The 25,791-nt window shown below is 37.7% G+C and overlaps 1 protein-coding gene across 10 annotated transcripts in view; it reads right to left on the bottom strand.

Annotated features, from left to right (window-relative positions):
• DTNB (dystrobrevin beta) overlaps positions 1-25,791 on the bottom strand; it is a 174,796-nt gene that overhangs the window by 91,398 nt on the left and 57,607 nt on the right. For all 10 annotated transcript variants that reach the window (XM_081797092.1, XM_081797093.1, XM_081797095.1 and 7 more), the window contains exon 5: positions 24,074-24,198. In XM_081797092.1, the coding sequence (XP_081653218.1) occupies positions 24,074-24,198 (125 nt within the window). The remainder of the gene's footprint in view (positions 1-24,073; positions 24,199-25,791) is intronic.

The following is a 25,791-nucleotide window of genomic DNA, read 5'->3' as shown; positions in this document are numbered from 1 at the left end:
GATTCCACGAGATGCCTCAGTAACCATGGAGGAGAGCAAGAGGAAGATTAGACCTGAACTTCGTGTCAGTAAAGCAGCTCCACGTCCACTCCATATAAAATGTCATAAACAAAATATTCCGCTGCTGCTTTTCAAAAAGTTTGAAAATCCCTTTCCTTATTACAAAATTTAAATTAGAAGTGTCTGCTCTACTCATGCAGAGTATCCCGTTCTTTTCCTTTATAGGACTTACCAGTTTGCAGTTACATGTAATTAGCATTGACTTCTTGATTGGTCTCACTTAAGAGGCTGTCAACTTCCGGAGAGCAGGGCCCACCGCGTCTGTTGCACCCGAGTTCACACTGCATACCTAACAACCTAACACCATGACTGACATAGAGTGGGTGTTCAACAAATACCGGTTCAAGAATGAAATTTTATGATTCTACTTACAGTTCTAACCTACTTGAAACAATGCGTTCACTAAACCTAAAAGTGCAAATTCATGAAGAGCTCACATGAATTTTAACTAGAGAAATATGTCCAGACAAGGAATTCCAAGGGTAGCTAACAGGGAGGTGTAATGATGATGAAACAGCGGGCTCAGGAGCTCACCTGAGCACGCGAAAACAGCAACACTTCTCATATGAAGAAACGGCTAAATGCATCCGGCCAGTGATGCCTGCTAGAGCAGTCTTGGTATTTAATTTCTGGGCCAAAAGAATCTAAAAGTAATTTGAAATGTCCTAATACATTAGGGAGTTTGCAAGGGGAATAAAGAACCACACACCATTCATTAAATGTGTATCAAAGTCTCTGCTGGAAAGGCCACACAGAGCCCTTTGAAGACAGCGCTACGACAGTGAATTATAAATCTGCTAAAAAGTAGTGGGGAGACCTCTGGTTCAAGGTGGCAGACTGAGCCCATGCTGAGAGCTTAACCTCCTGCACCAAAGAAAAACGATTTAAAGATACAAAAATAAATAGATGCATGCATAGCTAGAAACAAAATGAAAAAAGGAAACTCTCTTTAAACCTAAAAAAAGAAAAATGAAGAACCCCCCCCCCAAGGAAGAAAATAAACAAGGTGGCATTGTGGTGAACAGGGGCTGTGCTAAGCTGCCATGACCCCCACCCAAGGACGGCTGGCCACCTCTGAGGAAGCTAGAAGAACTTAATCAACACCAAACCTCCCCCAACCCTGCCCGTAAAATCAGAGAAAACAGAGCATCTATAAAAGTCTTTAAAATTAGTATATCTAATATCCTCAGCCACCTAAGGGATAGAATAGTATCCATAACACCCTCAAAAATAAGAAATATGAGATTTTAAAAATGAAAATCATCATTATTGAGATTAAAAAAAAACAACTCCAAAGACAGGCTGAATACCAGACTGAATCCAGCAAAAGAGTGATGGTACTTTTTTTTTTTTTTAAACAAATGTAAGAGCTAATTCCAGTCTTGAGGTCTATCTCTCAGAGTTCCAGAGACCAAAGAGAATGAACGATTTTTTAGAACTGATGAAAGATACGAGCCTTTAGAGAATAAGAATCCTCTGAGTATTAAAACAAATTAAATTAAATAGAAATAAACTAAAAAGAAAAGAGCTCATAGCCAGATGGATTATAGTAAAACTTTATATTACCAATGTTACAAAGAAAACCCTAAAAGTTACTAGTAAAACATGAGAAAGTCAATAGAAAGGAAGGAGAATCAGATTGTTATCAGATTACAAGATAATAGAGGTTACAAAATAAAAGAGGAATGATATCTTCAAAGAATGAAGGGAAAACATCTTTTGGCTAGATTCTAAATCCAGCCAAATTATCATTCCATAGTGAAGGTATATCACAACAATTAGGCAAGAAAAAGAAAATATATCCAAATTATAAAGGAAGAAGTAAAACTACCTCTATTTGTAGATGACATGATCTCATATACAGAAAACCCTAAAGAATCCACCAAAAAACAGGGGTCAGCCTTAAAAAAAAAAATCCACCAACACACAAGCAAATCCCCCCAAAACGATTAAAGCTAATAAGTTCAATAAAGTCACATGGCAAAGGCCAATACAAAAAATCACTTGCATTTCTATCTACTAGCAGTGGACAACCTAAAAATGAAATTAAGAAAACAATTACATTTACAACAGCATCAAAAAGAATAAAATTCTCAGGAAAAAATTTAATCAAAGAAATGGAAGACTTGTACACTGAAAACTATAAAATATCATTGAAGGAAATTAAAGAAGATCTAAAAAAAAAATGGGAAAACATTTCATGTTCATGCACTGGAAGACATAATAGTGTGAAGATGGCAAAAGTCCCCAAATGGATCTACAGATTCATTTCAATCCCTATCAAAATCATAGCTGCCTTTTTTATAAAACACACGGATCCTAAGTTCATATGGAAATAGGAGAAAAATAAAATTGCCAAAACAATCTTCCAAAAGAACCAAGTTGCAGGATATGTATTTCCCAATTTCAACCTGTATGAGTATGTTCAAAGGCTCACAGATATTCATCAATTATCCATTATTCTCTCTAATTACACAGAAATCCCTAATTCATATATGAAATTATTTGGCTTTGAGAAAAAGTTTCTAAGCCAGGTTTCTACTGCAAGGACTGAGCCACAGATCATGAAGGCTTTTGAATTACTATCTATCTGATCTCTCTGACTGCTAAGAGCACCACCCCTGATGCCCCTGTTTGTCGAAATGCCTAGAGGAGAAGTACGGCTGACAACCATACTCTTACAGATTCTTCTCTCAAGGTCTTCACTGTCCCAATTTCTCCTCTGCCCCCATAACAAAGGTTGGGGAAAATGACAAATGGACACAATCACAAGAAGTTGAAGAATGCTCCCGTAGGCAGGAGTGTGTGTTAGAAGGAGTCTAGGGCATTTTTCATTTTGAAGATGTTAAATTTTTAGATCCACCAGTATTGTTTCATTTGTAACTTATTCCACTGTATCCACACCAACAAGGCATTTGACTTGATTCATTTAAGGTTTACATGTTCAAATTAGTTTTTGGAGATTCTTTCTTAGGAAAGATCATCTTATATTTGGGGTCACTTCCCCTATTTTTTTTTTTTTAAGATTTTATTTATTTGACAGAGGGAGAGAGAGAGAAAGAGAGGGAGAGCACGCAGCAGCAGAGGGAGAGGGAGAAGCAGGCTTCCTGCTCAGCAGGGAGCCTAATGTGGGACCAGATCCCAGGACCCTGGGACCATGACCGGAGCCGAAGGCAGATGCTTAACCCACTGAGCCCCCCAGGCACCCCATTTCCCCTATTTTTTAAAAAGAAAAAATATATAAAAGTTTGTTGCTACTTGTACTTCGACTTAATCCTATTTCTCTCCTTCCTTCCACTGCTACTTAACATTTAAGATCACACTAATTTAGAAATATAACTTTATTTCACTTTCATGAATCAATTTCATCCAAACTCTTTAAGGTTTTTTTGGTTTTTGTTTTTAAGTAGGTTCCATGTCCAGCATGGAGCCCAACATGGGGCTCAAACTCATGACCCTGAGGTCAAGACCTGAGCTGAGATTAAGAGTTGGACGCTTAACCGACTGAGCCACCCAGGTGCCCCTATTCAAACTCTTTGAATGCATCTTTGACATCAGTGTCTTTGTCATCATTTAAGGTTCTCTGAGTCATCACACAGTTCTCCAGAGTACATCATGGTCATTTCTGTCCAAATTGCTAAGAAACAATTCCTCTGTACCTCATGATCTTTTTTTTTTTTTTTTAAAGATTTTATTTATTTATTTGAGACAGAGAGAATGAGAGAGAGCATGAGAGGGAAGAGGGTCAGAGGGAGAAGCAGACTCCCCGCCGAGCAGGGAGCCCGATGCGGGACTCGATCCAGGGACTCCAGGATCATGACCTGAGCCAAAGGCAGTCGCTTAACCAACTGAGCCACCCAGGCGCCCTGTACCTAATGATCTTAATGGAAAATTTACCATAAGCTTCTCCCATAATATTCAGCCAGCTGGCATTTCCATCTATAGTCACTTAATGCATTTTTATTTTTAAAATTAAATTTAATCTTTTTTAAACACATAATTAACAAACTTGATCTAATGGGAATACTGGGAACACTACACTCAGTAATCTGAGAATCTTTTAAAACAAACACAGGATGTTTAGAAAAACTGTTTAGATACTTAACCCTAAAAGATATCTCAACTCTACCAAAGAATCAACATCACCCAGAATACCACCTGTGACCAAAACTCAATAATATCAGAAAGCATCAAGGAATACTCCCAAAAAGTCTCATGTGTTTGGAAATTTTAAAAATTGCCTTAGGGGCGCCTGGCTGGCTTAGTCGGAAGAGCTTGCGACTCTTGATTTCTGGGTCATGAGTTTGAGCCCCACATTGGATGTAGAGATTATAAATAAATAAACTTAAAATAAATAAATAAATAAATAACTGCCTTAACTCAGCATATTAGAAAAAAAGAATTTTTAAAAATCAGCTAGCTGGGGTGCCATCTGACATCTCTATTTGGCTGTCAAAATAAATTGAACATGTCCAAACTGGAGATCTAATTCTACCCAAACGTGTCTCACCTGTAGGTATCTCCAACTCTATTTTTCCAGTTATTTAGGCCAAATTGACTTCTCTCTTTCTCTCATACTCCATGTCCAATCTGGCAGCAAGATTTTTATCCCACTATATTATACCACTTCTCGACTTTTAAGCTCTCCAAAGGTCTAAATTCACACAGATAATATCAATGGCAGTTTAATTAATTTCTTAAAATGAAGATGTTAAATATTCATCTCAAGAAACTCTATGGAGCAGCTCATAACAAGAATGTTTTTCTTGTAATAAACTGGACACAGGAAACAAGTGAAAAGTAACAGCTGGACTTACACAGAATTAAACATGAGGTGGTGACAGCTGGAAAGAAATGACTAAAGAGAAAAAAGAAGTCACTTAAGTTCCAAAAAGAATTCCATTAAAAAAGTGAAAAACCAAGGAGGAAAATCATTCAATACAATTTAATAGAATATTTCCTTAAATTCACACTTGGGAGGCAGGGTACCCAGTTTTAACCTCAAGATGATCCATTAACATTATCCAAAAGGGAAAAAGTAAGACAAAAGAGAAAGGTTACTTTACCAAAGGAGAAGATGCCTTATTTTGTCCTTATCTTGACCTCTAGGATTATTTTGAATATTAAAACAAGATCTTCTCTCCAAAAGCTCACAAAAAAATACAGATTTTTATAATCTGAGTAGCCTTTCCTTGATTGCCTTCCAAAGCTTCAGTAAGATCAGCAAAGTCATATACAATCAATAAGCAAGCTCCCAAGATGCGACCCTGAAGAGAGGGGCTGTAAGTAACTTACCAAATTTAACCTAATTCACTGAGAATTTACAACTGTGCTCCATACTCTAGAAGCGTAACAAGTCAGTGAAGTTTAGTCCCACAAACACCTGGAATGTACCAGGCACAAATGACATACACAAAGGACATCCCTTAAGAAGTTGAAGGTGCAAAGGAGGTGCTTACAATCTTAAAGAAATCCAGGTCTAATACGTACTCAAAAAATCCTTAAAGAAGAGAACAGCACTTTGGGTGTCCGGATGACTGATAAACCAAGAGCTAAAGGAATTTAGGGAAGGAAAGAAGAGATCCATATGAGTTAGCTGCTTCAGGGTTCAAAGATTTTGTGGATACAGTAGAATTAAGCTTGGCTCATGGATATACAAAAGAGGAAAAACCTGAAAGAAGCAAAAAAGGGCATTCAGGAAAGGGAGTAGTTGGCTTGGGAAGTTCATGAGTTAGCTCAGAGGGGCAGGAAGAGATACAAAGTTTTAAAGGGTGGGAAGGAGGTAGGTTTGGCTGAAGCACAGGCTTTATACTACATAAATTTAGCAGAAGAAGATAAGATTCAAAGAGTGGGGTGGGTCCTGATTACACAGGGTCTTGAATTCCAACATGAGAAGTGCCTCCTCAATTCCACAGGCAATGGAGTTTTGCAGACTTTTAAACAGGGAAGTAATATGATAAAGGCAATGATTCAAGAAGATTAATTTGTCAGAAACATGTAGATAGATTTGAGATTTAAGAAAAATGAAAAGGGCTAATTTAGTAGGTGCTAAACTCAGGTACTAATCAAAAGTGGGCAATATAAAGACCTACAAAGATGCCAAGAAATATTCAGATTATTCTAAATTGCAACCAGATCACAGTATACACATTCTATCTATTAAGAAATTCCACTCAAGGAGACCCTGGCTGACTCAGTCGGAAGAGCATATGACTCTTGATCTCGGGGTCGTGATTTCAAGCCCCACACTGAGTATAGAAATTACTAAAAAAAATTAAACTTAAAAAAAAAAAAGAAATTCCACTCAATGAAATATAATTCTGAGGCTCAATGTCTGCATGAAATTCCATTATAGGTATAACCTAGGTTTGGCTTGGGAAGAAATAAAGCTCAAAGAAGAGCAGATTTCTCACTATTAAGAATGATTACTTTTCAAGGATTTTTAAAGCAATCATAATTAGTTCAAAAGTAACACAAAAATGGATAACAGACTAAAATGCAAGGGTTAAAACTAAAATTTTTGAGGAACACATAGGAGAAAATTTTTGTGACCCTGGGTCAGGCAAAGATTTTTTTTTTCAAAGATTTTACTTATTTATTTGACAAGAGAAAGCGCACGAGCAGGGATAGAGGGAGAGGGAGAAGCAGGGAGCCAGATACAGGGTTCAATCCCAGGACCCTGGAATCATGACCTGAGCCAAAGGCAGACGCTTCACCAACTGCGCCACCCAGGCGCCCCAGGCAAAGATTTCTTCTTTTTTTTATTTTTATTTTTATTTTTTAAATTTTATTATGTTATGTTAGTCACCATACAATACATCATTGGTTTTTGATGTGGTGATCCACGATCCATTGTTAAAGATTTCTTATATATGACATCAAAAGCAAAATCCTTAAAAGAAAAAAAACCTGCCAAATTGGGCTTCCTCAAAATTAAAAACTTTTTCTTCAAAAGATCATTAAGAAAATGAAAAGACACAGACTGTAAAAATTATTTTCAAATCATGTATTTGATAAAGAACTTATGACCAAAATATATGAAGAACTCTTAAAACTCAGTAAGATAACTCAATTATAAAGTGGGCCAAAAAAACTGTCAGGGTCCAGAGGAGTCCAAGGAGGCATGAGGAATAAATGTAATGGGGTATCTTGGATGGGAACTGCAACTGAAAAAAGACATCAGGAAAAAAATTAATGAAACCTCAATAAACTATGGAGTTCAGTTAATACTAATATCAATACTGGTTCATTTGTAAAATGTTAACAACAGGGGAAACTGAGTGCAGGGAATATGGGAACTCCCTGCCCAATCTTTACAGCATTTCTGTAAATATAAAACTATTAAAAAACAAAAAGACTACTTAAACAGACAGAAGATCTTAAACAGAAAATTGTATCAAAGAAGATACATGAACAGTTTATAAATACATGAAAAGGTGCTCAACATCATCAGTCACTGGGGAAATGCAAACTAAAACCACAATTAGATACCACTACTCACAAACTAGGATGTCAAAAATCCAAAAGATGACAATAAATGAAGTGCTGGTGGGAATGTGAAGAAATTGGAACTCTCACGTGTTGTTGGCAGGAATGTAACAGGGTATAGTCACTTTCAAAAACAGTCTGGCGGTTTCTTAAAAAGTTAAACATAGACTTTCTGCATGCCCCAGCAATTCTACTCCTAAGTATCCATCCTAGAGAAATAAAAACATCCTCATGGGAAGCCTGGTGGCTCAGTTGGTTCAGCGTGACTCTTGGTTTTGGCTCAGGTCTCGATTTCGGGGTCCTGAGATTGAGCCCCACATCAGGCTCTGCCCTAAGGATGGAGTCTGCTTAAGATTCTCTCTCTCCTTCTGCCCCTCCCCCTGCTCATGCTCTTTCTCTCTCTCAAATAAATAAAATCTTTAAAACAACAAACTCGTTTAAAAAAAAAATGTCCACACAGAGACACAAATGTTCATAGCAGCATTATTCATAATAGGCAAAAACTGTAAATGAACCAAATGTCCATCAACTGCTGAGGGATAAATAAAATGTGGTATATTCATGTAATGGGATATTTTCAGCATTTAGAAGGAATGAACTATTGATACTTGATACCATATGGATAAGCCTCGAAAATATTATGCCAAACGAAAGAGAACAAAAGACTACATATTATATTATTCTATTTATATGAAATTGCTAGAAAAGGCAAAGTCATAGAAATAGGAAGTGTATCAGTGGTTGCCTTGGGGCTACCAGTAGGAGCTGGAATTGACCAAAAATAGGTAGCAGGAAACTCTTTTGGATGGTAGAAATGTTTTAAAACTGGATGATGGTGATGGATGCAAAATTATATAAATTTACTAAGAGTTATTTAACTGTCACAGTGGGTGAATTTTATGGTAGGTAAATATCTCAATAAAACTACTTTAAAAAGAAAAGACAAAGCAAAACCACAATGAGATATTACCTCACACTCATTAGGGTGACTATTTTAAATAAAACAGTAATAAGAAAAAAGAGAAAATAACAAGTGTTAGTGGGAATGTAGAGAAATTGGAGCCTTTGGACATCATTAGTAGGAATGTAAACTGGTATAGCTGGGATGGAAAACACTACAGAAGTTCCTCAGATACTAAAAGTGGAACTACCATTAACATCCAGCGATCCCATCTCTGGGCATAGATCTCAATGATTGAAAGCGGGGTCTCAAAGAGTTGTCTGTACATCCATCTTCATAGCAGATTATTCAGATCGGCCCAAAAGGTGAAAGCAACCCAAACATCGACTGATGAATGAATGCACAAACAAAACGTGGCATATACATACAATGAAATAAGTCCTGAAACAGGCTACAACATGGATGAACCTTAAGGGCATTATGCTACATGAAATAAGACAGTCACAAAAAGAAAAAGAAAATACATGATTCCACTTAGATGAGGTATCTAAAGTACTCAAATTCATAGAAAATGAAAGTAGAATGGTGGTTACCACGGGCTTGTAGTAAAAGGAAAGTTGATGTTTAATAGATAGGTTGTCTCAGATTTGCAAGCTGAAAAGGTTCTGGAGATCTGTTTCACAACAATATAAATATACTTAATACTACTGAACTATACACTTGAAAAATGGTTAAGATGGTAAATTTTATGTTATATATTTTTACCACAATGAAATGAGAAAAAAACCAAGGGATGGTATTTAGATCATGTTAAATTTAGAGTTTAGAAACACAGTGCTTGATGACAGTGGTAAACAGAGAAAAATCTCAAGGGGGGAGGTGAAACTCAGCAGACCAAAGTCACAGTCACTTGTAAATAATTACCCTCCTAGGATTAAACCCTGAGTTTTATTGTATTAAATAATACTGTTTCTCCTTACTGCATCATAATCAATCACCACATGTGCTGTTCACCTGACCATCACTCTCTCACACACACATACACAGGTACATATATACTCACATGTGTGGTTCATGAATGCATGCGCCCCCCCCCCCCCCACCACCACACACTCTGAAGTTCGGGCAAAAACCTTATCCTATTTCTAGGACTACCTTACACAACACATGACCCTTAGTATCAGTGCTCTCTGTCCTCCATCTTTCTTTTTTGGAGAGATATACTTCCAGGGCCAGCAAGTACCCGAACCCTGGAAGAGAATAATTATCTGGGACCTTCAGCCTGAAATGGAGCCAAAGAGATGACACCCAAACCAGGATGAAGAGAAGCTCAAAGATCTAAGAGAATCTCTTGTATTCCTCAGGTGCTAGGTTTTCAAAATCATCCCAGCAAAATGTTAAGACAGAATTAGTATCAGATGAGTCGTGACCCTTAAGAGCCATAAGAACCTTCACATTCCAGGTTATATGAATAGGAGAACAAAAAGCAGCTTTTCTTTTCTCCAAAGATTAAATTAGACAGACCTGAAATAAAAGGTGTCTGTTGGCCCACTGGTGAGCAGATTACATCACCATTGCCTAGGTTTTTCAAAATCACTACAGCAAAGTGCACGACAGAATTAGTATCAGATGAGCTATGATCTAAGAGTCAAAGTATAATACTTACCTGTTGGAAATAGCTCAAAATTATAACCTTCCAAATAGGTTCAATCTCAAAAGACCAAGATACCCAAAACGAATCTGATACTCCTTTCAAGTGACGAGAATATCAGATTCATCTAGTGATCAAAGAGAAAAGTATCATCTTGTCAGTCTTCTCAAATAAGACTCTATCCTCAGCACCAAGCACAGAGCCCCAGTCACAATACATATTCAGCAAACAGTTGTGGAAGACAGTGATTTCATCCAGACCAACATATCAATATTATAAATTCTGTAACACCCACAATATGCTCGGGAATACAGTTCAAGTCAGTTAATAACTCTTTTTGAAAACATCCAAATTTGGCTTATAAAAAAAGTTGCTAACAATGAGGCATTCAGTTTGGCACAGGACAATTAGCCAGAAGCATCCTTGTCACAAAAGCCGTCTCCAAATCCAGACTCATCCATCATTTTAAAAGAAGCATCATAAAAATGTGCTTTAATATCTAAACAACATAAACAAGTAGTTATTTTTTCATAGAGTAGTTGTTCAACAAGTAGTTGTTTTTTTCACAGAGTCTTACAAATTTCATAGGGTTTTTACAAATGGTCTCACAAATTTCTACCGATTTACTTAAAATCATTACGAATAAGAATAAAACAAGCAGTTTTCATATTTTACCAAAAAAGGTTCACAAATACTGTAAGCACGAGATGTTTCAAGCATGGTTGTCTAAAGTTAAAAAAAATATATGAACTTGAAATTTAAAAAAGGACAAATATGGAGGGTAGTGGCCTGGGCCGCAAGAAGCAGGGCATTGTGACGCCCACTGAGGCCCAGACACGGGTGCGGGGTTCTGGCTTGGGTGCCTGAGGCAGCTCCTATGGGGTCACTTCAACCAAGTCCTACAAGGAGACACTGCACAAGACAATGGTGACTCGCTTCAACAAGGCCCAGTGAGCAGCTGCAAGAGCTGCTTCTACATATGTCAGGTCCAGCCCGGGGCAGGGGAGGGTGAAGTGGGTGGTCTGAGTGGGGCCCTGCACGTCTACCAGCCCACTCCCCATCCAGAGAGGCCCTGACCAAGTCAGACTTTGAGTTGGTGACTTTTGTTGGAAAACTGGGCTGGGATCATGCTCTTCTTTTTGTAATAAAAGCTGAAAAGTAAAAAAAAAAAAAGTACAGATACGGTTAAGAGGCTGCCTTCGGCTCAAGTCATGATCCCGGCGTCCCAGGATCGAGCCCCACATTGGGCTCCCTGCTCAGTGGGGAGTCTGCTTCTTCCTCCGACCCTCACCCCACTCGTGCTCACTCTCTTGCTCTCTCAAATAAATAAGGACAGATATGTTCTGATCAAATCAAAATAATGCATAGACGGTCTAAGCATTCAATAGAAGAGCAGTTAAAAGAGAACAAATAAGAGCCATATTAAAGTATTTAATTATAACTATAATTTAAATAATGAATTTTTTATTATATAGGTTAATTCTGTTTTGACACAAAGTGTGGAAAAAACTGGTTGGCTCAGCTGTTCAAATAGGCTATATATTTATATACGCATAAGCAGCAAGAAACAATAAGGCAGTCTGGTTTCTAGGTAACAAACTTTATCCAAGTGCTTCAACAGAAGAAGTTACCAATTAACCTTCACCCTTGGGTTGAAAAAACCACCTGAACCATCAAAGATGATGATGAACATTCAGAAAAACAAAATATCAAGAAGCACAAAGTTCCCTAAATTTGCAGTTTTTATCAGTCAACCTTCCTTAAGAATCGGGGTCGGCAAAACTTTTTCTCTAAAGAGCTAGATAGTAAATATTCTACATTTGTTTTTTTAAAACTGAAGTATAGTTGATACACGTTAGCTTCAGGTATACAACATAGTGATCTGACGGGCGCCTGGGTGGCTCAGTCGGTTAAGCGTCTGCCTTCGGCTCAGGTCATGATCCCAGGGTCCTGGGATCGAGCCCCGCATCGGGCTCCCTGCTCCGCGGGAAGCCTGCTTCTCCCTCTCCTACTCCCCCTACTTGTGTTCCCTCTCTCGCTGTGTCTCTCTCTGTCAAATAAATAAATAAAATCTTTAAAAAAAAAAAAACATAGTGATCTGACAAGTCTATACATTATGCTGTGCTCACCACAAGGTTAGCTCCCATCTGTCACTAGACATTGCTATTACATTACCACTGACTAGATTTCCTATGCTGTAAAATATTTTAGGTTTTTAGGGTCATTCAATCTTAGTTACAAAGATTCAACTTTGCCACTGTAGCCTGAAAGCAAAGATAATACATAAAGGAGTTAAGTGTGGCTTGTCCAAACAAAACTTTATTTACGGACACTGAAATCTGAATTTCATATAATTTTCACAAAATATTATTACTCTTTCTATTTCATGAAATATTTTTTTCTCTTCGACCATTTAAAAATGTCATCATGGGCCATAAAAGACAGGCAACAGGCGAGACTTTACCTGCAGGCTGTAGTTTGCCAAGCCCTGTTTAGGAGAACGTATCAATCATAGGTGTGTCCAGCGGGACACTGGTCATTCTCTCCCCTGACGAAATTCAGAGGAATAAATACACTAAGCCAACAACAGGAAGTTTTGCCCTCTCTCAGAAATAAGTAACCATAAACTGAAATGTAATGGTGATTAACCACTAATTAAAGAAATTAGGTATAAGGACTGTGTGGTTAGATAATTAGATCTTAAGCAACAGCAAATTGCTTGAATTAGGCTAGCAGAAAGTCTATCAGACATCTACAGCCAGAAAGTTTTATAAAGATGTTTTGACCAAAAGAAATAACTAATTTCTCTTAGAGACTCATAAGTAAGAAAAGTTGCTAGTGTTGAAGATAAGTGAATTGGTTTTGTGTGAGGTTTATTTGAAAAACCTGTTTACTAAATATTCTCAACTCACCAGAAAAGAAAAACAAAACAAAACAAAACAAAACACAATGAACCAATCAAGGAAATATGCCTGACATCTAGTGGAGACTTAATGTAGGTACGTGACCTGAACTATTTTCTGAAAGGAACAAACATAAAAAGTCAGAGGAGGCGATGAGGTAGATGTCTGTTTGTATAAAGCAGGTTTAGTGTCATTCATTCATTCAAAGCATTCTGAACGCCCACCAAGCACCAGGCACTATTCTGGGCACTGGGAACTCAGTGAAGAGTAAGACAGAGTCCCAGCCTTTGTGGAGGTTACATTTTTGTGATAGGATTTACTTAATTCTGAGGAAAAGACTTTAAAAGTTTAGAATACAGTATGATAGCATCCTAACCTCTTAAGTACTTTCAGGGGCGCCTGGGGGGGCTCAGTCTGGTTAAGCAACCGACTCTTGGTTTCAGCTCAGGTCGTGATCTCGGGGTCATGAGATTGAGCCCTGTGTCGGGCTCCCCACTCAGCGTGGAGTCTGCTTGAGATTCTCTCCCTCTCCTTCTGCCCCTCCCTATGTGCATGCTCTCTCTCTCAAATAAATAAAATTTTTTTAAAAAATATTTTCAAATACATTAACCTTAAACAATATCCTGAGATAATTAAGTTTTAATCACTTCACAGTAAAGCAAACAGATGTCTCTATTTTTAGTCTAGTTTCTCTTCTATCATACCACACTGTCTCCCTTCTATATTTCAATCAACCAACATACAGCTATATTCAATGTCCTCTCTTGATTCTAAAACGAACCACAGGGCTCAAACAATGGTTCAATTACTGTATGTTTGTTTCCATGGTAACAATTTCTTACTGGGTCTGCCTGTTAGGAAAGTGAGGTGCAATGGAAAGAGGCTGGGTGTGGAGTCCAGTCCCAACTCCATCATTGTGAGCTGTGTGATCTTGGGCAGGTCACTGAAACTCACCAATGCCGTTTCCTGACCCATTTTAGGTGAATGATATTTACACTGCAAAGGTTGCCATGAGTTAAATGAAATGATGTATACAGAAGAGGTGAGCAAAGGGCTTGGAACACTGTGGGGGCCTAATAAATAACAACACTTGAATCTTGAATTTATGACGATCTGGAAAAATCTCTATATCAACATGAAACGTAAGCAATTAACATTAAAATATACTTTATCTCACACTTAATTTCAATTCCTGTCCCACATTTCCATTGTGTTTTTTTTTTTTTAAGATTTTATTTATTTATTTGAGAGAGAGAGAGAGAAGGAGAGAGAGCACATGAGAGGGGGGAGGGTCAGAGGGAGAAGCAGACTCCCCGCCGAGCAGGGAACCCGATGTGGGACTCGATCTCGGGACTCCAGGACCATGACCCGAGCCGAAGGCAGTCGCTCAACCAACTGAGCCACCCAGGCGCCCTCCATTGGGTTTTAATTTTATTTCTAGGAGTGCAATAATGGTAAAACCTAAAATTCCTTCTGTGTTCACAAACTCTTCTCATTACCACCATGACAGTCCAAACCACCATCATCTCTCACTTGGCCTCTGAAAAAAAAAATTAGCTGGCCTCTTTTCATTCTTGTCCCCACACCCTATTTCTACACAGCAGGCAGTGATTTGTTAAAATGCAAAATTCAACATCTCTCTCTCCCATCTAAAACCCTTCAAGGGGCACCTGGGTGGCTCAGTTGGTTGAGCGACTACCTTCGGCTCAGGTCATGACCCCAGAGTCCTGGGATCGAGTCCCACATCGGGCTCCTGGCTCGGTGGGGAGCCTGCTTCTCCCTCTGACCCTATCCCCTCTCATGCTGTTTCTCTCTCTCTCTCTCAAATAAATAAAATCTTTAAAAATAAATAAATAAATAAATAAAAATAAAAATAAAACCCTTCAAAATTCAGTATCATGTCCAAAATCTCAGGTGGCCTCTGCTCTCTGTCCTACTGCTCCCCCTCTGCTGGGAATGTTCCTCCACTGACCTCCAACATGGCTAATCCCTATTCATCTTTTAGGCTTCACTATAAATGTTATTCTTCACAAAAGCCTTTCTAGCCTGCCAATAAGATAAAGACAAACCATAAGGTAAAGACATCTTGTACAGGGGTGCCTGGGTGGCTCAGTCGGTTAAGCATCTGCCTTCAGCTCAGGTCATGGTCCCAGGGTCCTGGGATCGAGCCCCGCGTCAGGCTCCCTGCTCAGCAGGAAGCCTGCTTTTCCCTCTCCCTCTGCCTGTCGCTCCCCCTGCTTTGCGCTCTCTCTCTCTGTCAAATGAATAAAATCTTTTTTAAAAAAAAGACATCTTATATAGAATTATTTTACAGCTACAGACACATATGTGATTTATATTATTTCTCAGACTATCAAGGTGAGTATCAATTGCTAAAAGGAAAGCAAAATTAAAACTGCAACAAATCAGGAGGAAAATAATGGAGTTGGGACAAATGGCTAACCATTTTGAGAAAGAAAAACCCTTAAATTCCTATCTCATATCTGACAACAACAAAACAAGAAAAAAATCCAGAAATAAGAAATTTTTTATAGACAGATGTATTTTTATAATTTTGAGATGAGAACATTAATGTTAAACATGAAATGGAAGCCAGAAAAAAAGAAAAAATTAACAAATTTGATCTTTAAATAAAAAACTTTAGTAAGAAACCTTATTCCCTACTCTGAGAAAGATTCAGCTTGAAAAGGTTAGACTTTCTAGCATGTCCCATCTTTTAAAAGTTGTGAGCAAATAAGCATGCAACAACTTGAAAAAATTTTAATTAGTGGCCTAGGGGAAGGTTAACTATGTTGGTCATCCAGTCCCTTGGATTTTATCCCCAATCCTAACCCCCTCAGTAAATGGGGTTCATCTGAACCAGGATTACTGATATTTAGTAAAACATATATAAACAACTTAGGTGTCTGAAAGTAATACCTACAATGTGTAAAGACTCACTAAGTGCAAGACGACTGTCTATTCTTTGTCTAAAAAAGAACCCTTTTAAATAAATATAATTAATATTAATACAATAAAACTGATTAAAATAATCATGATCCTATTCAAATGAAATATTTTGCTGACTTTAAGCAGGACCCATCTTCATCTCTACAAAACAGAGACCTTCTTTTCTTGATCAAGATTAGAAATGCACAGCAGCCCACTCCTCACAAATTTCTCATCTTTAGAGCTCCCCCTATAACTCTTTCCTATGGAAGCCAGCAGACGCTGCCCTTTATAAAACTGGCTACCTCACTCACTCAAACCTATCTGCATAGAAGCCAAGCACTGTGTGAATACCATTTGCACCTTGCATAGTACCTGGAAGGTTCTCAATAATTATCTGCTGAATGAATGGATAATTAAGAATCTCAGGGGCGCCTGGGTGGCTCAGTTGGTTAATCGGCTGCCTTCAGCTTGGGTCATGATCCCGAGGTCCTGGGATCGAGTCCCGCATTGGGCTCTCTGCTCAGTGGGGAGCCTGCCTTTCCCTCTGCCTGTTGCTCCTCCTGCTTGTGCTCTCTCTCTCTGTCAAATAAACAAAAAAAATCTTAAAAAAAAAAAAGAATCTCAGCAAGAGTTAAGAACTGCTAGTCATATATTTATATTCTAGTTATATTCTATATGTATTTTGGATGCTTAATACTGAATTATTAGCTTGTTGTTCATACAGCTAAAACCATTTATATTCTAATGAAGCGGTTCCATAATTTGATCAGATTCACTAGGAAACTTTTTCAAAAGATAGATTTCCAGGCCACCCCCAGAATAATGATTAGCTGACCTAACCCAGAATGAAAGTGACTTAGTAATCTATACTTTTTAAAGCTGAGTGACCCTGACATCAGCCAAATCTGGGACCCAGTGACCTGTGAATATAGAAGAAAAATCTACAAAACAGAGAAACTCAAAGTTGAAAGGGACCTTAAAAGTTGTCTAGTCGGGGTGCCTGGGTGGCTCAGTCGTTAAGCGTCTGCCTTCCGCTCAGGTCATGGTCCCAGGGTCCTGGGATCGAGCCCCGTATTGGGCTCCCTGCTCGGCGGGAAGCCTGCTTCTCCCTCTCCCACTCCCCCTGCTTGTGTTCCTGCTCTCACTATCTCTCTGTCAAATAAATAAAATCTTAAAAAAAAAAAGAGAGAGCCTGCCTCTCCATTTAAAAAAAAAATAAAATGCCCTTTTCTCTCCAGACCCATTTCAAAAACTAAACTTTTGTGCTCGCTTCGGCAGCACATATACTAAAGAAAAAAAAAACTAAACTTTTTTTTACAGGTGCATATCCCTCTGAGAGTCTGATGACAGCTATGAAAACTCTTCTCGGGGCGCCTGGGTGGCTCAGTCGGTTAAGCGTCTGCCTTTGGCTCGGGTCGTGATCCTGGTGGGGTCCTGGGATCGAGCCCCGCATCAGGCTCCCTGCTCAGCGGGAAGCCTGCTTCTCCTTCTCCCACTCCCCCTGCTTGTGTTCCCTCTCTCGCTGTGTCTCTGTCAAATAAATAAATAATATCTTTAAAAAAAAAAAAAAGTTGTGTAGTCAACCCAAATAGGATTAATTGCTCAAAATTTCATCAGAATCTGAAAAGGAAGCTATATTCTGTTTTCTGAGTGGCCTCTTGACTATATTCTTGCCTTGGGAATAATTTAGATTAATAAATATTTGAAATATAAAATCTGAATTCTAGGTAATACCTAGTCTGGTAACACCTAGTGAAGACGAAGACACTTGCAGTATATGTTACTAGAGCTGACCAGTATCTAGTTCTCCTCTCCTTCCTAGGTATATGGAAAACTATATACACTTGAAGTTAGGTAGAATTGTAAGGGAAGTGACATGTGTCACTTTTGAATACAGGAAGATGGGTATGAGCTCCCCACATGGTCTCTTCCCCTGCTGCAGGGATCAACAAGGCCTCACATTAAGATGGTGAACCAAAAATTGAAGCAGCCTAAACCACTGAGCCACTGTCTATAGTTCAGCTGCTCTGGAGTCCTTCCCATCCACAAGGGACTTTGCATGAGTGACAAATAAACATCCGTATGTTGAACCATGAGATTTGGGGGTTAATTTTCTACTGCATTATCACCTAATCTATCTTGATTATGTGATATTCATATCTTAGGACCCAGCAGCTACACTCATACCTTAGAGAAATGCTCTGTATAAGAATGCTCATAGGGACGCCTGGGTGGCTCAGTCGGTTGAGCATCTGCCTTCGGCTCAGGTCATGATCCCAAGGTCCTGGGATTGAGTCCCGCATCGGGCTCCCTGCTCCGCGGGGAGCCTGCTTCTCCCTCTGCCTCTGCCTCTCTCTCTACCTCTCATGAATAAATAAATAAAATCTTTAAAAAAAAAAAAAAAAGAATGCTCATAAGCTGCATTGTAGGTTGTAGTGAAAAACTAAAAACAACCTCAATGTCTATCGATAGGAGAATGGATTATTTATTGTATAGTCATTCAGTGGAATGCCATTTGAGATCCTGGATAAATCTCAAAAACATACTATTTAATAAAGTAATAAACTTACAAAAGTATATGTAGAGCATAACCATTTATATAAAGTTTTAAAATGTTATTTTATGGATGCATGAACATCTGGTAAAAGTATAAGAACATGTATAGAGGGGTGCCTGGGTGGCTCAGTCGTTGGGCATCTGCCTTCTGCTCAGGTCATGGTCCCAGGGTCCTGGGATAGAGCCCCGCATCGGGCTCCCTGCTTGGCAGGGAGTGCTTCTCCCTCTCCCACTCCCCCTGCTTGTGTTCCCCCTCTCGCTGTGTCTCTCTCTCTCAAGTAAATAAATAATCTTAAAAAAAAAAAAAAAAGAACGTGTATAGAGTAATAAATACCAAATAAATGTTAGGGGCTACTCTATGGGGAGAGAAAGGGTAATGGGATTAGGAAAGACACAGGAAACCACAACTTTATCTACAATGTCTTATTAAAAAAAAAAAAAAAGGCCCGAGGCAAATATAATAAAACGATAAGAATCAATAAGAAAAATTCAAGGTTCCAATTCTTAGCTCTCAGTCCTAGACTGAATTCATACCAAACTTCTAACAGAAACTGGAGATGGGTAGGGTTCAATATAGAGAGAAGAAGAAACCTGAGGTCCAAGTCCTCCTGCAACAAGGGAAATGAAGCCACAAGATCAGGAATGCTCAGTAATTAGAGTGCCTCGGAAAGAGGGGAGAGGGGCTGCATTAAAAATAAGAGGATTGGTTGAAAGTCCACCTAAAAAAGCAGAACACCTCCTATCTCTTTCAGTCCACTACCCAAAACCACACAGCCAAAGGCTCCTCTTTTCTAGGCCTGGTGAAAAACCAGAGGTTACTCGCTAGTGAAACTGACCAGAAAGTCTCTGAATTCAGCCACAGCAGGGAGATGCGGCTGAATGAGGCCTGAATTCAGACGGGAGAGATTAACTGCAGGTCTGTACTAAAATACCGGATTCCCCAACACACTTCCTCTGGTTGGGATATACATAACTTTTGACCAACAACTATACCCTCAGTTTAAAGAAATTCTTACCCAGTCCACCGGGGAAACATCTGAGGTGTTACTGCAGCATTTTATGTGGAGGCAGAGATCTGAAGGCAGCTACATAGGGAGAACGGACAGGTAAAATCTGCATAGTGCCACCTGACATAAATTTTTTAAAAGAATGTACAAAACACAACCTAGTTTTCAAGAATATATACTGGTAAAAAGATATACAATGAGCATATCAGAATGATTACCCCTGAGGAAAGGGTGACCAGAGTGGGGTATGCAAATAAAGGGGAATTTTTAAAATATTATAAATAGCACAAAATAAGATAGTAGAAAAAAGTTCAATTATTACAGTAGTAATACTTTTATAACTGTAATAATGAAAGCCAATTTTACTTATGACTAATTATAATAACAACATTATAATAATACATTTAAATGGACAAAACTGGCCAGTTAAGACAAGTTGTCAGACTAGATTTTTAAAACCCAGCTTACAATTTACAAGAAGCATACTGAACACTTAAGGATACAGAAAAGTTAAAAGTATAAGGATGGGGAAAGTTCCACTAGGCACATACAAGCAAAAGACACTAAAAGATGTTTAGCAAATAAAATAGACTTGAGAACAAACAGAATTATTAGGAATAAAGAGACTCACTAGATAAGAACAAATTTTCAATTTCCTAGTGAAATATGTATAGTTTTGAAGATAAGAGCAACAGTATTAACAAACTTGGCCTAGCTGACATACATTCATTCACTATGAACTCTAAACCAAACAAGCATAGAATAAACATTATTTTCATGCTTACTAGGAACATAATAAAAACTGGATCATATACTACATATAATAAGCATGTCAAAACAAATTTGAAAGAATTGAATAGTATAGACCACTTATTAGACCAAAATGAAATTAAACTAAAAATTAATAACAAAAAGGCAACTAAACAATCCTCATATGTTTGGATATTAAGAAAGTATGCTGCTTGGGCGCCTGGGTGGCTCAGTCGGTTAAGCGACTGCCTTCGGCTCAGGTCATGATCCTGGAGTCCCGGGATCGAGTCCCGCATCGGGCTCCCTGCTCGGCAGCGAGTCTGCTTCTCCCTCTGACCCTCCTCCCTCTCATGCTCTCTGTCTCTCATTGTCTCTCTCGCAAATAAATAAAGTCTTAAAAAAAAAAAAAATTAAAAAAAAAGAAAGTATGCTGCTTGGTGCCTGGCTGGCTTAGCTGATAAGAGTGTGCAACTCTTGATCTTAAGGTTGTGAGTTCAAGCTCCATGCTGATGTAGAGATTGCTTAAAAAAAAAAAGAAAATTAAAAAAACAAGGAGAAAAAAGAAAGTATAGTATTCTTAAAGAAGAATTCATATCACAACTTTGAAAATATTTAGAAAAACAAAAAAATTACATAAGAAAACTTGGACACTACTCAGAGAGAACTTAGAGAAATTCATAGCATTAATTAGGGGGAAAAGACCTGAAATGAGTAAGCTAATCATATCTTTAAAGAAGTTAGAAAGAGAGTAGCAAGATAAACCCAAAGAAACTGTAACAAAAGAAATAATAAAGATAAGGTTGGAAACAAATAATATTCAAAAATACAATGCATACAGTAGGAGAATCATCAAAACCAAAAGTTAGTCCTCTTAAAGTCCAATAGACTGGACAAACCTATGGCAAGATGTGTTCAAGGAAAAACCAAAGAGAGAGAAAAATGATAAATACACGAGAGTGGGAATTTAAAAGGGACATTAGCACACATACCATAGACAAACATTACGAACTTTGTGCCAATAACTTTGAAAATTCAAATGAAACTGACAAATTCTGACAAATGTAAAATGTTCTAAAGTGACTCATAAAGAAATAAAAACGAAGTCTTATAATTGTTTTTAAAAATAGAATTCACAGTTCAAATTTTTCCCACAAAGAAGGCTTTTGGCAGAGATAACGTCATTGGTGAATTTCACCAAAAATTGAAGGAGCAAATAATTCCAATTTTAAATAAGTTCTTTCCAAAAAATATAAAAAGAGAGAATTCTCCTCAACTTTTTGAAGATAGCAAACTGGGCAGACTTTGTCCTAAAAACAAAATAAAAAAAAAACAACAAGGGAAATTACAGGACAATTTAACTTTTAAACATAGGCAAAATCTAGGCAAAACATTAGCAAATGAAAACTAGCAGTGTATTAAAAAGAGAGTCAACTTATGTTTATTCCAGGAATGTATGGCTGTTTAAAAAAAATTCATATAATTCACTACATTAATAGAATAAAGAGACTCCCATGATCATGTCAAGGGAGAAAAGTCTGATAAAATTCCACATCCATTCATGACCCAAAAAAAGCACTCTTAGCAAACAAGGCATACAAAGGAAGCTCTTTTACCTGATCAACAGTTTCTATAAAACCTACATCAAATAACACACTAAATGAACGCTGAAAGCTGTCTCTCTGGGATTAGCAATAACAGAAGAATGCCTACCAAACTATTTCTATTCAATATTGCACTGGAGGTTCAGCCAGCGTACGAAGACCAAAAAAAAAAAAAAAAAGGTATGATTAATATCTAAAAGTACAGGACTGGGAGGGAAAAAACAAAACTATCATTATTTGCAAGCGATACAATTATTTATAGGAAATCCAAAAACATCTCAGTACAAATTACTAGAATTAATGAGCACATCAGGCAAGATAACTAGATAGTGGATTAAAATACAGAAACAATTTGCATTTCCACATACCAGCAATACACTGTTGAAAAACATAACTCAATGAAAATACCATTTGCATGACAGAATACATTTGCCAAAACTCACTAAATTGTGCATTTGAAGTGGGTGCATTTTATCGCATGTAAATTATATCTCAAAAAAACTGTAGGGAAAAAAAGGCACCATTTGCAAGAGCAACAACAAATTGTACAGAAGAATCTTTAAAAGTATGGAAGAATTAATCTAACATATATAATATCTTTCTAGGGAAAATTATAAAGCTTTACTGAAAGGCACAAAGTGATATTTAAATAAATAGAAAGACATAGCTCATTCATGACATGGAAGACTTAATACTGTAAAGATGTCAATTCTCCCCAATGTGATCTTTAGATCCAACGAATCTCTGATCAAAATCCAAACAAAATTTTATGAGGGACTCAATAAGCTGATTCTAAAATTTATATGAAAGAGCAAAAGGCAAAGAATAGACAAGACACTCCTACTAAAAACATTACTTAATCCCTTATAGTAACTAAAATAGTATGATGTTGGCATAAGGATAGACAATTTGACCACAGGAACAGAAGAGCCCAGAACCAGACCACGCACATCTGGACACTTCATTTATGACGACCGTGGCACTGTAGGTCAGTGGGGGAATGACGGATCATCCAATAAATGGCTCTGAAACAAGTTACTACTCAAATGCAAAGACATCTCACAGATCGAAAACCTAGACAAAGCACAAGGCAAGGAAGTGCAGGAGGATGTGCTGTATTTTATTATATTTTTCTGTATTATTAAATTTCTAATTTATACGTATGCATTATTTTAATAAAAGTCTTTCAAATTATTGAATGAGAAAGAAAATAAAAGATCAAGAACCCTAAGTGTTTTATACGGAGGTAAAAGAAAATAGATGTCTGCTCCAACAGAAAAACTTGTCAACACCCAATAAAGACTAATATTCAAAAACCTACTGACTTTGGGGTGCCTGCGTGGCTCAGTTGGTTAAGCATCTGACTCTTGATTTCAGCTCAGGTCATGATCTCAGGGTTGTGAGACTGAGTCCTGTGTTAGGCTCCTTGCTGGACATGAAGCCTGCTTAAGATTCTCTTTCTCTCTCTCCCTCTGCCCTTGCCCCTCTCCCCAAAACAAAACAAAACAAAAAACCCTACTACTTTATCCAGGAGGACAGGTAACAACACCATTTAATTCAGAGTTAAGAATCCAGTTTAGAGGCTGAATCTTAACGCTTCGTTGTTTCTCCTCCTCCTTACTCTTCCTCTTTGTCTACTTCTCTTTTTTGTTCCTGTCTGGCTTTCTCTCATTTAGCATGAATATTCAAAGAAAGTAAAAATAAAACACTAGTTTTATTTATAGAATACAACCTTATCTTTCCTAATTTTCTCTCAATACAAAGAAGCAAATGAAGTTGATTTTCATTTCTATGTTGCCTGAACTAACATAAAAAAATAACTATAGGCATTATTGCTGCAGAGAAAAAATGATCTCTACCACTGATTTACGGAAGAACAAACAAAAAAAGGCAACCTTGCTAAAACCAGTTCATAATTACTCTTCAATATATTAATTAATGTTTCTGTTTGAGATCATTATATTACTGAGGCTTTATATTACTTTTATTACATTATTATTATAATATATCACATTATATTACTTCAGGGCTCAGGAGCTAGGCTTCCATATAAATACTTATGGTGACTTAAAGAAATGAAATCTTGAAGTCCTAAGTTCCCCAAAAGTAAAGTAAAAACCAGAAGGTTAAATGTTCATGTTAGGTGAAGTTGGCTTTGATCCAAAAGAACTCAGCAAGGTCTCCATTTCAGTATAATCCACATCCAAATTCTGGTGTATACTTACACTATATTTGCAAGGTCAAGTGGTTTCTCTGGTTGCTCAGGAAAAACAGGATGCGGGGGTTCTCTGGTGGGTACACACCCCAGAGATTTACTAATTGCATGGCTCAGCTTCTTTGCAGGGGATTTCTGTGTCAAAGTAGAAAATAAGGAAATAAATTCAATCTTAAAAGAATGAAAAAGAATTTCAAAAAAACTTGGTGACAAGAACTGCAGAAAGTATCTTTCGAAATAAAAGCTAAGATGCATTATAATCAACATTATTTGCCTTATAGAAAGGAACCTACAGTTATTCCAAGGTCACTTGTGGTCCTTCATTTCTATGCTTACTCCCTCATTTCTACTATGCACTCTTAAGTTAATGTTAACTTTCCTTTTGAACTTCTCTCTGTGCCCTTTGCATGAACTCTCTCTTTTGATGCTTCTGGATCATTTTTGGTAAGATGTTATAGTTAATTTCCCAATCAGAGTCAGAAATTTTTGCTGGACTAAAATACTAAAAGGCTAAGATAATGCTGAGAGCTCGTGGCTTTTGAATGTTAGCAAATTGGCTGCTAAGTCACATCCCAAAATGTGCCTATTAAGAGATTATTCCCAAAATAAACGTGAGGCAGAACATTTGATGCTAAGGGTCTGGCTATGTATTCAGACACAGAAGAGTGCCCTCATATTCACAGACAGCATCAGACCCGTGACTATAAATTCAGATATGCTGAAGGTACAAGAATAAGTTGGCATACTAATACATTTCTCTGTAAGGTAGAACAATATACACCAAATCCAAAGACCAGTGAGTCTAAGATTTAATAGTAAATATGCACAAAAGTAAACAACATGCCACAATTAAGTTATTCAGAACATTCACATTGGAAACCCATACATAAAGGAGGCTCTTCATATACTGATATTGTTGCCCACCCAATTTCCTTTAAATAACACAGTTGTTGAGATTTCCTTAGAAGGATATTAACTGCAAAAAGGTGTAAATATTTCATTCTACTCACTCTGCAGTGTATTACCGTACGTACCACTGAAAAATAGAATTTGTTTGCAGCTGTGTGCCTTATCAATACCACATCTCCACTTAACTTTTATATGCTTGCATGTATTTAACACAAAATAAGCAAAACTCTCTTTGCCTTTAAGGGAGGGGCGCCTGGGTGGCTCAGCCGTTAAGTGTCTGTCTTTGGCTCAGGTCATGATCCCAGGGTCCTAGCAGCAAGCCCTGCATCGGGATCCCTGCTCTGCAGGAAGCCTGCTTCTCCCTCTCCCACTCCCCCTGCTTGTGTTCCCTCTCTCGCTGTCTCTCTCTTTCTGTCAAATAAATAAATAAATAAAATCTTAAAAAAAAAAAAAAGACTATGTAGGGAAAGACAGGGCGCCTGGGTGGCTCAGTCAGTTAAGTATCCGACTCTTGATTTTGGCTCAGGTCATGATCTCAGGGTCATGGGATCAGGCCCCACGTCAGGCTCTGTGCTCAGCAAGGAGCCTGCGTAAGACACTCTCCTTCTCCCTCTCCTCCCCCTGCTCTCTCTGGCTCGCTCTCCCTAAAATTAATCTTTAAAAAAAAAAAAAAAAAAGACTATGTAGGGAAAGTTAATACCTTGTTTATAATACAGACTGAATAATATCAATTTCTTTTTTTTTTTTTAAAGATTTCATTTATTTATTTGAGAGAATGAGAAAAAGAGAGAGAACATGGGGTGGGGGGTGAAAGGGAAA

Source organism: Leptonychotes weddellii, chromosome 10, assembly GCF_054177405.1.
Source record: "Leptonychotes weddellii isolate Sample4059 chromosome 10, ASM5417740v2, whole genome shotgun sequence".
Lineage (NCBI taxonomy): Eukaryota > Metazoa > Chordata > Mammalia > Carnivora > Phocidae > Leptonychotes > Leptonychotes weddellii.
The sequence above is the reverse complement of the archived record's forward strand: the minus strand, read 5'-3'. Positions and strand labels throughout refer to the sequence as shown.